Genomic DNA, 12,723 nt, shown 5'->3' on the forward strand with positions numbered 1-12,723 from the left:
AACTTGAGTTGACGCGTAGGGAGATCGAGAATTCTGTATAACCGTGCCTGAATTATCACTATAACCAGCAACCAGGTGTCTATAACTACCAACATCTTTCAACTTGTCTCCCTATGTGTCTCTTGTACATTCCCAACATCTGGATAGCAACCAAACAAGCAAGAGAAAGAGAAAGCAAGACATGCTTCCCTAATGGCACCCTTCCACCCCACATCCTCATCCCATTCCTCCCGCTCAAACGATTTCTCACCCACTCCGGACCAAAACCACTCACCAACCCAATCACTCCGAGCTCTCGAACTATCCCACGGAGAAGATCAACCTCCTTTGTTAGGCAGACATGGAAGGTCAAATACCATAACCAGTCTGGGAGGATTTGACTTCCAGCATGCCCTCTTACCCCTCTCTCTGAGCGGAGAGAACGAGGATGGTAGCAACAACGGGGGACAGATACGTCATGAGGAAGAGAGACATGTCAGCTTGTTACATGGTATTGCCCTTGTTGTTGGAGCTCAGGTGGGGTCCGGAATATTCAGTTCGCCAGGTGTAGTAGTGGGTGAAGTGGGTAGTGTAGGGGCTAGTTTGGGGGTGTGGTTGATGAGTGGGATATTAGCTTGGACGGGGGCGAGGTGAGCTTTACAACCCCTCTGTGTAGCTTCACATATTACACTGAGAGTAGTACATGCTGATGTCCTAGGTTGCCCATTCAGCTCATTTGCTGAATTGGGATGTGCGGTCCCCTTATCAGGTGGTGCACAAGCTTACCTCGCATATGCTGTGAGCTACCGTCCATCAACACATGCTATTGGGGAAAGCTCACAATTCAAATGTCACATAGTTCGGTCCAATGACTTCCTACCTGTTCACTTGGACAGCGGTAACAATGCTCAAACCCGGTAGTGCAGCCATGATAGCATTGATCTTTGGGTGAGTAATCTTCTTCTCATTTGAATCTTACCTTTACGTTCCGTCATCACATATCTCATCGATCAACCCAACGTCTCATCTTTCCAACTGGAACTGACGAAACCCATAGAGAATACGTAAACCGACTACTATACCACACCTTCTCCTCTCCCACCACCGAAGAGGAGGTCCTGACAGTCCCCGAATGGTCCATCAAGTTCACCGCGACCCTCGCTCTAGTCCTCGTATCGCTCCTCAACATCCTATCCAGAACATCGGGTACAGATTCCACCCTCATCCTCACGACTATCAAGATTGGTGCTTTGGTGTTCGTAGGAGTACTTGGTCTCATCGCTTTAGTCAAAAACGGTCCAGGAGATTCGTTGACCCCTAGTGGGTTGTTTGAAGGGACAAAGAGTGATCTGAGTTCGTATGCTATCGCACTGTATTCGGGTTTGTGGGCTTTCGACGGATGGGATTCGTGCTGTGTGAGTGCGAATCTTCCGTAACCATTACAAGCCAAAGGATTAGGACTTTTATGTATAGTCCTTCAGAGAATATTCCAGCTGATACCCTAGATAGTGGGTGACAGGCGAAATGATCAATCCCTCTCGCAACCTCCCCCGAGCCATCCACTCTTCCATGTCTATCGTTCTCACTCTCTTCATCCTAGCGAATATCTCATACTTCATCGTCCTCTCGCCCGAAATAGTCGCAGCGAGTAATACCGTAGCGCTGGATTTCGGTAAAGCGACGATAGGTAAATTCGGGATGGTGGTGTTTAGCGTGTTGGTGGCTGTTAGTTGTTTTGGAGCTTTGAATGGAGGATTCTTCACTAGTGGGTATTGAGCTCTGATCGCGCATCTTTCAGCTGTTTTGGCCTATGCCCAGACGGCTAGGAGATCAGGATGGCTGATTTGACCTATCGCATCGAACAGCTGCCCGACTGATCTACGCCGCATCAAGAGAACATTTTCTCCCTTCCGTCTTCTCAAAACTCCACCCTAAAAGACGAACACCAGATTATGCGATAGGTCTACAAGCGGGATTATCATTGTTCTTCGTCGTCTTCGGAGGAGGCTTTAGGGGTGAGTGTGAAACTCTGCTCTTACTTGAGCTTAAACACAAATATTCATACTTACTTCGTGATCCACTATAGCCCTACTCAATTTCTTTTCCGTCGCATCATGGTTCTTCTACCTCCTCACTGTCCTGGGTCTATTAACACTGCGGATCAAAGAACCTCATCTCGAGAGACCTTATAGGGCATGGTTGATCAATCCTATCATCTTCTGTGCTGTGAGTAGATCTAATCACACACATTGTGGAGTAAGGATGGTAGCTCATATTGTTCATCTTGGCTGTTCAGGTTGCAATGTTCCTGCTTTTGATGCCAATATTCGCTGCTCCCATCGAAGCATTAGCTGCATTCTGTAAGTCATCTATCTCATCCAATGTCCTGCGATCCAATGATAGCTTATCCCATTGATAGTCTTCATAGGTACAGGTTTACCGATGTATTATCTGACTTCCAGATCACGTAACCAGGCCTCTAAAGGATATACTGCTGTGCAGAGCGATCAGAGTGAAATCAAAGCTACCATACGAGGTAAGTGCAGGTCACTGTCTGCTAACCCATCTTAGTTTGACACATGTCCCCTTCTACCTCATTATTATGTGGCGAGAAACCCAACCAAGGCTGATCCGTATATCTCTTTCTTAGATGCTTGGCTCAGGTTCACTGAAGACCTCGATAATATCTTACCTGACAGATGGCGGTCTTCGAAACCCAAAAACACAAATACGATAGGGTCGCTAAGTAATAGAGAAGAACGGAGAGGTATGTTAAGGGAAGAGAACCTTGAGATGTCCGAGAGGTGATGTGGGTATCAAGTCAAGTCATACTGCATATATAGATGGAATGGGAATGTACAGTATTATACAGTATAAACTCTTGAGCATAATAGTCTCATCCCAACGCCTAAGATCATTTTTCCATTGAAGGTGTACATTCACTCCAATTTCTCAATAACTGACAAATGATGCTGAAGTATGTCATGGCGTTTCTTGAGCCACACAGCAATTTCTCTAAAGGTCATCATCAATCCTTCACATGATTCACCCTTCGTTCCTCCTCTACCTCCTCCCCTTCCCTCTCCCTCTCTTGCCTCCCCTCGCCCCACCTCCCCTACTGCTTCCACCCCCTTCCCGTCCCCTAGCCAACTCAGCTTTCTTCGTCCGTCTCCTCGCCTCCATTTCCCTCCCCTTCCTCCGTTCAGAAGCAGTCTCCATACTAGTCGATTTCTTCTTCTCGGCCTTTTTCTTCTCACGTAATTTCTGGAGTTTCGCACTACTTGGAGGCAAGATCTTGACTTTTGGTTTTGCTTTTGGCTTCTCCTCCTCTCTTTGCTGGGGTCGGGACGCGCCTTCACCCTCCTCGTCGGAATCGTAACCGGCGAATTGGGGCTGTATGGAGGAAGGATCGAAATCTTCTGTTATGGTTACTGTGGCTAGTTGATCTTCATCTGAATATTCCTCTTCCGCTTCCTGTGCTTTGGACTTGGAAGGACCAGGTAGATCATCCTCGTCTTCATCATCTACAGTAAGAAGATAACAACGTGATCGTTCAGCTGGGCTCTCGTCTTCGTTGATCTGGATTGTGTCTGAGCAGAAAGCTCAATACTCAATGGACTATACACTCACCCTCATCATCATCATCCGACAAGTCCTCCAATCCCATAGCCCTTCTCACGGATTTAACATTCTCTGCAGCTTTCTTACGTAGGTCCGCTCTTGCCTATGATCAACCAAAATATCAGGACACCATCTCTCACCTAAGTATCTCGGGCATAGGATAGTAATTATATAGGGGTGGGAGATACAACTTACCTCCCTACGCTCTTTCAGATGAGCGAGATGATCCCTCTCTTTAGCTCTCGCTTTCTTCTCCTCCGCTTTTGCCTTTTTCCGTTTCGAGAATCCCGTTAACCATTCTCTGTGAACATTTATACAAATCTTTCAGCCATGCTCTATACCTTTTAATAGAAGTCTATACTACATGTTACTTCCTGTGGTGTATGACAAAAGAACTCACCTCCTCGCTTCATCATCAAATTTAATCTCCTCCACTTGCTCCCTCCTTGCTTTCTTGGCTCGTTGGATGTAGCTCGCTCCTTCCGTCAGGAGGGCGACGTTGGATTTGGGAGCTGATCGTGACATGATGGCTCGATGTGATGGTGTTCAAGATGTGTTCGTATATGTCAAAAGGATTTAGATGGAGACGGTGGACAAGTTGGTTCACAATGAGCGGTGGTGGATGTTTTCAACTTTTTGTGATCGACAACTACAATGCGGAGTTTTGGTGTATCTCCGCTATCATCCGTAGCCAAGTACAGATGTGTATATATTGGAGTTGCAAATGTCGCCGTATGCATAGGTCATATATTATAAGCAAGGTATATGCAAGACGTGTAGCATAGGTGTCATTTCGTTGCTCTTGTTGATGCATGGTATAAGATGATATCAGGTATTCCCCGTAACATCCACCCAGAACGTATTCCCCTCCCCTCCCCCCTTCTTCCCACCCTCATCATCCTTCACATCACCCACAACCCCTCCACCTCCAACAGCCTTCGTCACTCTCTCCATGACTGCCAAACCCAATCCCTCGTCCGAGCACCCCTCAATAATAATCGCATCTACACCTATCTTCCCATCCTCAACGTCCGGCGGTATTCGTTCGAGTGTCAACATACCCGCAAAGAGCCTTTGAGCTGCACTTGATGCGTTCACTCCCAATGAGACAGGGATGAGCTGTATATCTTCTATCTCCACTACTGAAGAGGATATCTGAGAAATGAGATTGGAATCCTCGAAATGCAGTATTCCAATTCTCTTCTTCCCCTTCCCACCCGATGTCGAACGCCTTGCTATTTGTCTTAGAACTGCCTGAGCAGAGGACTCCGCATCTTCAGGTAGATTCTGCGGACGAGGAAAGATCGTATTGGGTTTCAAGAGGTATACGGGCACTCGAGGCGAATAATGACGATATTTCATCCCTGGCGTTGAGGGTGGAAGAGATATGGGTTTAACACTCTGCGTTGAATTTCCATTGACCATCGTTCTCTCCTCTCCGTTCAGCCCTGACGGTCCTGCGTGTCCTTCCTTCTCTTGTAAATTACTAGGTTGCCAAGGCTTCCCATGCAGTAAGATCTTCGTCAGTCCCTCTCCTCCGTCCACTCTCTCTACAACCTCTTTGATCCTCTCAACCCCCAATCCACCAGGTCTAAGCACATCTACACATCCTCCACCACCCTTCCTCCATCCCAACCCATTAATCACAGTGCTTTCCACCCCCACGCCACAATCACCTCCATCTAGTATACATCCCAATCCCTCCGATCCGTTTAAGTCATTGTAAACGTGCTGAGCCTGGGTCGGACTGGGTCTACCAGAACTATTAGCCGAAGGAGCCGAGAGCGGTAAATTGGAATGATGGATCAACGCAAGCGCCAAAGGATGGGATGGCATCCTTATAGCATTTGTCTGAGGAGCAGGCGGAGGAGGAGGGTTTATATCTGGAAAGAGGAGCGACAAGGGACCAGGCCAGAATGAAGTCATTAATGCCATGTATAGTTTTGATATCTGGTAATCTTTCGGTATTACCGTACGTAGCATGTCGAGTGAAGATACATGGATGATCAGTGGATTATCAGACGGACGATTCTTGATTCGGTATATCGATTTCAGAGCCACCGGATCAAGGGAGGACGCAGCGAGTCCATAGACTGTTTCGGTTGGGAGGGCGACGGTTTGATGGTTGTGGAGGTGTTTTGAAGCTGTTTCGAGGTGACGTAGGATTGAAGGAGGGATGGAGAATTGTGGTGAGTCGAGGGGATGTGAGGAAGAGGATGAAGGGGTGATGCGTATGGAGGGGAAGTCGGTACATTGGAGGATTGGGGTGTTGGATGACATGGTGTATAGCTGGCGTGAGGCTATGGAGGGAGATCTGAACACGATGGGTTAATTAGCGACGAAATCAGGATTGTTGTTGACTATATGAGCTTACCGATATGAGGTGTTGATGAATGCCTTGAACGCCGAGGCAGCTGTTCTCATGCCTTTGTCAGGCTATCGTCCTGCTCGTTTGCGATGATCGTTGAGATAAAGCTGAAGAACAGATGCTGTTGTCACCACCATTTCACTCGTCATCATCATCATCATCATCATCATCACGTTTTCAACTTTTTGTTATCGATGAAATTCTGGTTCCGTCGGGTGAGAAGTCACGTGACCTGATAGCCGTCCTTGTAAGGACGGGATGCACGTTGAAGACGTATGTTTTGATCACCTTGACCCTTGTCAAAGCAACAAAAGAGTATACATTTAGCATACACAAGCAACGACTTCACATCGGTGCACAATATCCAAGTAGCTGGCAACACCGAATTCGAAAAGGAAGGAGCGAGACCCACTGAGATCAGTAATCATGGCGAAAATCGTACCTCCCATGAACTTCGGCTTGGTCGAAGATGGTAAGTCGAGATACAGTGTATACCACTCCCAGTCGAAACCATCTTTGCTCAAGTAGCATCAATGCTTATATGTCGTTCGATACAGGCTTCTATCGATCCGCCCAACCATCCGAGCTAAACTTCTCGTTCCTCGAAAAGCTGAATCTGAAGACTATAATATGGGTAGGAGCTGAAGAACCCTCAGAAATACTGTATGTGAGATTCAGCTGCTTCAGACGCACAGTCCCGATAAGACAAGCTGATACGTCCCGAACTTAGATTATCGTTCCTCGACTCTCAAGGTATAACTCTCCATAATCTCGCTCCGCAAGTATCGCTCAACCCTCACTTTCCACCGCCATATACGGATAGCGGGGTTGTACCTATATCTGATCACTGTAGGTATCTGCCATAATCTGGACTGCCTTTATTAATCACAACCTCTCTACCCGTTCTTGCTGCTTCTTAACCCATCACAAGCGCAAAGTCCCCTGTCTCGATTGTATTCCTCTCATCCGATCAAGGAACGGACTATGCTAAACTCAACCTGTAGACCACCTTCCTCCCCTTCCTCCACCACCCGAACCACTAATAATCCAATCCCTCACCCTCCTCCTTCGCCCATCAACGTTTCCAACTCTAGTATGCTGCAACATGGGGAGACACCGTACGGGGACGGTAGTAGGGTGTTATAGGAAGTTACAGAGGTGGGCGCTGAGTAGTATATTGGAGGAATACAGGAGGTACGCGGGTATGAAAGTCAGGATATTGAATGAGCAGGTGAGTCTGGTCTTCCTGGAGTTCAGGTATCTTCAATGCACGTGCTTGAGAACGTGAAAGGTTAAAGGGTCATATAGGCTGATGGTTTCTCGTGGTGCTATACATAGTTCATCGAGTTATTCGATACGGACCTGGTATCGATAACGGCGGAACAAGCGGTTGCGTAATCAATCCTTCTTCAGCCTATAACTTATATGATCAAGATACCGCTCAACAATTTGACCCACTCGAAAAGAGATCACTCACATCCGCTCCTGATTCTCCCCTTAGTCATCGAGAGGGTGAGCAGGGGAGGGATCGCGTTTCATGCAGTGCAAGTGACAAATGTTCCCTGTACTTTTTCAAGACAGTCGTAAATTCGTCAACGGAATTCCTCTTGTATCGATTCTCCCCTTTTCCTTAGCCTAGCTCTGGTACCTCTGTATATGATTTATAAGTATGCAAGTTGTATGATAGTCGATTACAGGCTTTTAAACGGTATCCCAAGCTCAGGTGCTCATGCATGCAACTTCAAAACTCGCAATCGAATAATAACACTGTTGATCTGCCCATTATTTCTATCACCCAGCTATCAGCTGGTCTCGAAAGAAAGTGATAAAACTCGATTGCATGAATAAAGCTACACTCATATAGATAAATTATATACGAGATGATTAGACAATTAATTGTATAGGCTATATAGATAAGCGATTACTGTGATTCAGTTCAATTCGATTAACGGACTCTCAGACGATTACTATTTGATAAGTAATATCCATCTTCTATTCCTTTCCTTATACGGCTACACCCTCACTTCGCTTAGGCGAATCAACGTATTTACCACTATCGTATCGCGAATCGGCAGTGGCGATGATTGAAGGTGGTTTGGGCAAGTTCTTTTGGAAGAAGAGGTATCGTTTCCAGAACCAGGGTGCGGAGACTGTTGCTTCGTGTTTGAAGAATTCTGAAGTGGGTACTGAGAAGACCTCTGTGATGCATAACAAAACAAGACAAACGATTAGTCAACATGTTGGTGTTCAGTGCGGAATCGCAGGTAGGCGGAAAACTCGACTCACGATCAAGCTCCTCAAGGGTGAGTTGCTTGGTCTCTCGGACGAAGCAGAAGATCATGAACCAGGCGATCAAGTTGAGACCGGCGTAGAAACCGACTAACAACGTCGATCATACGTCAGCACTCTGTAGCTGGTAAAAAACGAAGAGGCCGATGGAAGGAAAGGAAGAACAACTTACAAGCACCGGGGGTAGTCATGACAGACCTCATTCTAGGGAAGGTAAGACCCAAGACTCCCGCAAAGAAGTTGTTGATAAACACTACAAAGGCCATACCCTGTTCTCGCTGGATGGTAGGGAATACTTCGGCCGAGTATTGGAATGCCACTGGACCTTCTCCGAGGGAATACATGATCGTAAAGAGGTACACGAATAGAACGACAGGACCAATTCGAGCGGCTTGAGATCCTGTCTCCTTGAGGGTCGAGAGACCAGCCGCGAGCAGGAAGATACACATGAGTGGGAAGGTGATAAGACACAATCTCCTTCGTCCGACGGTATCGATGAGGAACAAAGTGGGGATAGTGAATACTACTTGGATGGCACCGTATCCGAGAGACGCGAACAGAGCTTGATCATCCGAGTATCCTACATCCGTGAAGATGGTGGAACTGTAGAAGGAGATAATGTTGATACCGCACATTTGTTGAGCAAGCATGACAGTGGAAGCACCGTAGTTGGCCCGTCTGATCCTAGGGACAGTGAAGATATCTCTCATTCGAGTGAAGTAGTTGGATCCCTCGGCGACATGGAGCTCTTCAAGGTAGATGACATAAGAGTAGTAGTAATCCCTCGCAGCGATGATAGGGTGAGCTCGAAGTTTGAGGAAAGATCGGAAGGCGGCATCGTATTTCTTGTGTTTCATCAACCAACGAGGCGATTCGGGCGTAAGGTAGATACCGCACATGAGAATGAAAGCGGGGATGAATGCCGAACCGAGTTGTAATCGCCAGGCGATTCTTCCGGTGTCTTTGACGATACAGTTCGCAGCGAAACCAAGGAAGATACCCGCTACGACCCAAAGTTGCCAGAACATCTGTACATGCTCTGTGAGCTCTCAAGTCTTCATGCTGAAGAAGAATGGAGAAAAAATCGAAGAAAACCGAGGAAATCTTCGATTTACAACGGAAGTTGACTTACGGTGAGAGCTCCTCTGACTCTTGCGGGGGCTAACTCAGCTGAGAAAATAGGGACTGTCGCATTCTTGGCTCCAATACCAATACTGTTATGTGTGCATGTCAGCACAAGACACAAAAGTGACAAGGACGAGAGGGGGAGATGGACGGGAAGGCGGGGAGGAAATCCGGGTTTGTGTGGGGAGCCAAGGGGTGTGGAGGGCTGAGGACCACATCGCAACTCACCCCATGACGAAACGGATAGCAAACAAGGCCTGCCATGACTTGGCGAAACCAGAAGCAATAGGAGTAGCGGTGAGACAAGCAGCAGTGAGGAAGATTTCACCTCGTCGACCAAGATAGTGATTTAGAGGATCGGTGATGAACGCGCCACTATCGAAGTAACGGAATCAAATTCGCCACATGGTACATGAGTTAGCATCAAGATCGAGATCATCTGAAGTAGATTGATCAACTCACATGAGACCAGCAGTCAAGAAGATGATAGAGTTGACAAGACCGACTTTCCACTCGTTCGCACCCGTCCCCGAGATACCAAACTCCTGGGGGAAAGAGAGGTTCGCACCGTTCGAACCGGTTTGATCCCAACCTGTGATCACGCCAAGGGTCAGCTAAATGGAAAGATCGGGAGACGTAGAGGAGAAACATACCCTGAGTAGCGGCACCGATAGCACATAAACCAACAGAGAACCACAGCATCTTTGGACCGTGCCATTTGTGATCCCTCTCATAGAGTAGAGCGGCGGTTTCCTCGGAAGTGAGTCCAGGGACATTCTGGAAGTGATGATGGTCTCTGGCGACTAGCGCAGCTCTACCGAAGAGATCTGCGTACTCGCCAAGATTATGGTTGTTGGCGAATGCTTGGGCATCAGCTACTACTTGTTCGGGACTATCCCTCTACGAGAACCAAGAAATACCAAGAATCAGCTTCTCAATTCTTGGCGAGAAAATCATGATGATAAATCCCCTATCAATCGAGAGTCTGGGCAGGATAAAGGAGTCCAAGCAGGGTTACTCACTTTAAGGGGATTATGAATGACATGAACAGCTTGAGGGGTAGACTCAGGCTCATCGTTCACATAATCATTTCTATTCTCTAAATGAGCATCTTCAGTTTTGACGTTCTTTTCCGCCATCTTGTTGTTATATCAATTATCCAATGAAATTACAGTATGGTGTATAGCAGATATAAAAACAAAGGAAGGAATGGGGGGCAACGTATTTTAGTACCGATCCGATGAGTGGAGCTTTATATATACACCTGAAAGAGGGGGTCTCCTGCTCTGGAGGGGGGAGGCCATCATCTCACTGTAAAGATGTGATGTGATCGGGGTCCAACGACAAATAACGAATGACAATTTGGTTCCCCTGTTCTGCCCCGATTTGAAAAGCCTAACCAGGGGTGGGGCATGACATCTCTCAGCGTTTCCCCCTCTTGTTCCTCCTGGACTGAACCAAGTGGAGGGATAGAGGGGATAACAATATTTTATTTTAGCTTTTTTGAGCCAAGCTAATTTCGTCAGAGGCGCGCTAAAAGGCTAAAAGGGAGAGTATGTAAGCGAATTGCCAAAAAAGCATCCACATGGTGCATCCATCCAGGAGAAGGGGGAAAGGGGGAGAAGGAGAGAGAGACGAATGGTCAAATTGGTTTCGGAGTCAGGGTTAGTCCGGTAACGCCAGCCGACATAGCCGGCGGTGAAAGGGTCAAACCGTGGGAAGAGCGTGAGAAGATTTCACGAATGTGTCATGTCCATGACTGAGGGGCTGCAACGCGATGTTGAATGCTCGCGCGACCTCCGTCGGCGTTTGCTGACGAATCAACTGATAGGACACAACAGGGATCATATCTTCCTGTCTGTTCAGGGGATTATGATCTAGAACGTCTGAGGAACAACAGGATACACTACGAGTAGACTTGTGGTCAAACCAAACAGCTTTGTGAATTCCTGTGTGATTCCGACCGCTTCCGCAGCTTGCGGAGCTCAGACCCCCAGAGGGCAGAGCACGTATTCGGTGATACCCCAATGAGCACGACCGAGGCACCATTTCATGATGAAGAGGAACCAAATATTTGTATTTGTATTTGTTTTCATCCCCTATCATGAGTCATTTACAAATAACTATGCCATAAAATCAGGAGCTAAGCATATCCAGCGGCGCCAGCTAGGTGTCGTTGTTAAACAATCATAAATGCTTCTTCTTTTCTCGCTTAAAAGCTTGAGCTTACGTTTACTTTTCCGGCCCATTCAGCCGAACATCTCGTATCAAGGGTTGAAGCTGAGCAATACTTGAGTATTGCCTCCGTCATAAGTCATGATCATCGTCATCGCTGTTAAATGGTCTTATGACCTACGATATTATTGAAATATGAATTGATAAACCCAATTTTCATGCGCAGGTCAGCTGTTCCCGCTTCATTTCCCCGCACCCCGTGGAGCTCGAATGTGAATGTACATCATCACGGGACGTGCGTAACAACCGTTTGTACTTGTATCGTGTATCGGGAGAGGAGAAGAAGAGGAAAAGGTTTTTGAGCCGGAGGTGAAATATGATCGAGACCGAAGAGCGATTCGTATGACCGATGACGATCATGATCTACATGGGATTTATTTGATTCATTCTGAGAATGATTGGTCAGCCAAGCCAAGACATCTCATCCCCGTCCCCATCGAGTTAGATGCTCCACATCCATTGAGTTACCAGATCCTTGTCTGTCCTCGTCAGTTGACCTTTGCTTGTTCCGGAAACGACACTCCGCATGTCCACGAATAACCAGCAAAGATCGCCGTGTAAGATCCATCGGAAGGGGGGAAAGCACAGGCTCTCAAGTCAAGTGATCGACCATCACATGTCTATGCTGCAACCCCATTTCTCCGTGTTTGTGTGTGTGTCATTATGCATATAGCACTTTGATCTTGTGTCAAAGGACAGTCGGTCTATCAGCCACATGTGTGTATGGCGTCATCAGCAGACCCCACTATGGCTATTTCGTTGCGATTGAGGAATTGCCGATACTCTTGATGAAGCCATCCTTTGTATCTTTGAGATCATGTTCGACGGTCCTTTGTTGACATTGTGGCCGGATTGACGTGGCGGGGGAATGCGATAAGGGATAGATTGAGTCGAAACGTCAAATTAGGAAAGTCCGCCATCAACACGTCATCATGATTCGTAGAAATCTGCTGGAGCAGGACGAGAGGGGGTGAGGAGCGATGTACCGAGGGGAGAGTTAGACGAGGGAGAGTAGACTGTGAGAGGGAGGATCAGAGTGGAGGGTACATACAGAGCAGCGACCGCGAGGTTCTTCAGACTGAACATGTTCGTTTTTTCATCACCCC

At 47.2% G+C, this 12,723-nt stretch overlaps 5 protein-coding genes across 5 annotated transcripts; 2 read left to right on the forward strand and 3 right to left on the reverse strand.

Annotated features, from left to right (window-relative positions):
- Positions 1–192: 192 nt before the first annotated feature.
- I302_104908 (uncharacterized protein) lies at positions 193–2,787 on the forward strand (the record flags this gene model as incomplete). Its single annotated transcript, XM_019195594.1, has 10 exons — positions 193–629; positions 711–777; positions 839–927; positions 1,037–1,394; positions 1,489–1,744; positions 1,845–1,994; positions 2,066–2,205; positions 2,276–2,339; positions 2,399–2,515; positions 2,630–2,787. The coding sequence occupies 10 exons, from the start codon at positions 193–195 to the stop codon at positions 2,785–2,787; spliced, it is 1,836 nt and encodes a 611-aa protein (XP_019042417.1).
- A 255-nt stretch (positions 2,788–3,042) lies between these two features.
- I302_104909 (uncharacterized protein) lies at positions 3,043–4,125 on the reverse strand (the record flags this gene model as incomplete). Its single annotated transcript, XM_019195593.1, has 4 exons — positions 3,043–3,503; positions 3,610–3,703; positions 3,796–3,901; positions 4,001–4,125. 4 exons carry the CDS (start codon positions 4,123–4,125, stop codon positions 3,043–3,045), a joined length of 786 nt encoding a protein of 261 aa, XP_019042416.1.
- A 303-nt stretch (positions 4,126–4,428) lies between these two features.
- Positions 4,429–5,880, reverse strand: I302_104910 (Sua5/YciO/YrdC/YwlC family tRNA threonylcarbamoyl adenosine modification protein; the record flags this gene model as incomplete). Its single annotated transcript, XM_019195592.1, has 1 exon — positions 4,429–5,880. One exon carries the CDS (start codon positions 5,878–5,880, stop codon positions 4,429–4,431), a length of 1,452 nt encoding a protein of 483 aa, XP_019042415.1.
- A 514-nt stretch (positions 5,881–6,394) lies between these two features.
- On the forward strand, positions 6,395–7,366 carry I302_104911 (uncharacterized protein; the record flags this gene model as incomplete). Its single annotated transcript, XM_019195591.1, has 5 exons — positions 6,395–6,440; positions 6,526–6,631; positions 6,699–6,817; positions 6,973–7,199; positions 7,307–7,366. 5 exons carry the CDS (start codon positions 6,395–6,397, stop codon positions 7,364–7,366), a joined length of 558 nt encoding a protein of 185 aa, XP_019042414.1.
- Positions 7,367–7,972: 606 nt separating this feature from the next.
- I302_104912 (uncharacterized protein) lies at positions 7,973–10,521 on the reverse strand (the record flags this gene model as incomplete). Its single annotated transcript, XM_019195590.1, has 8 exons — positions 7,973–8,166; positions 8,255–8,347; positions 8,430–9,285; positions 9,390–9,471; positions 9,611–9,757; positions 9,845–9,974; positions 10,036–10,282; positions 10,405–10,521. The coding sequence occupies 8 exons, from the start codon at positions 10,519–10,521 to the stop codon at positions 7,973–7,975; spliced, it is 1,866 nt and encodes a 621-aa protein (XP_019042413.1).
- Between the last annotated feature and the right edge of the window lie 2,202 nt (positions 10,522–12,723).

The sequence above is a fragment of the Kwoniella bestiolae genome, chromosome 3 (assembly GCF_000512585.2).
Source record: "Kwoniella bestiolae CBS 10118 chromosome 3, complete sequence".
NCBI classification, from domain to species: Eukaryota; Fungi; Basidiomycota; class Tremellomycetes; order Tremellales; family Cryptococcaceae; genus Kwoniella; species Kwoniella bestiolae.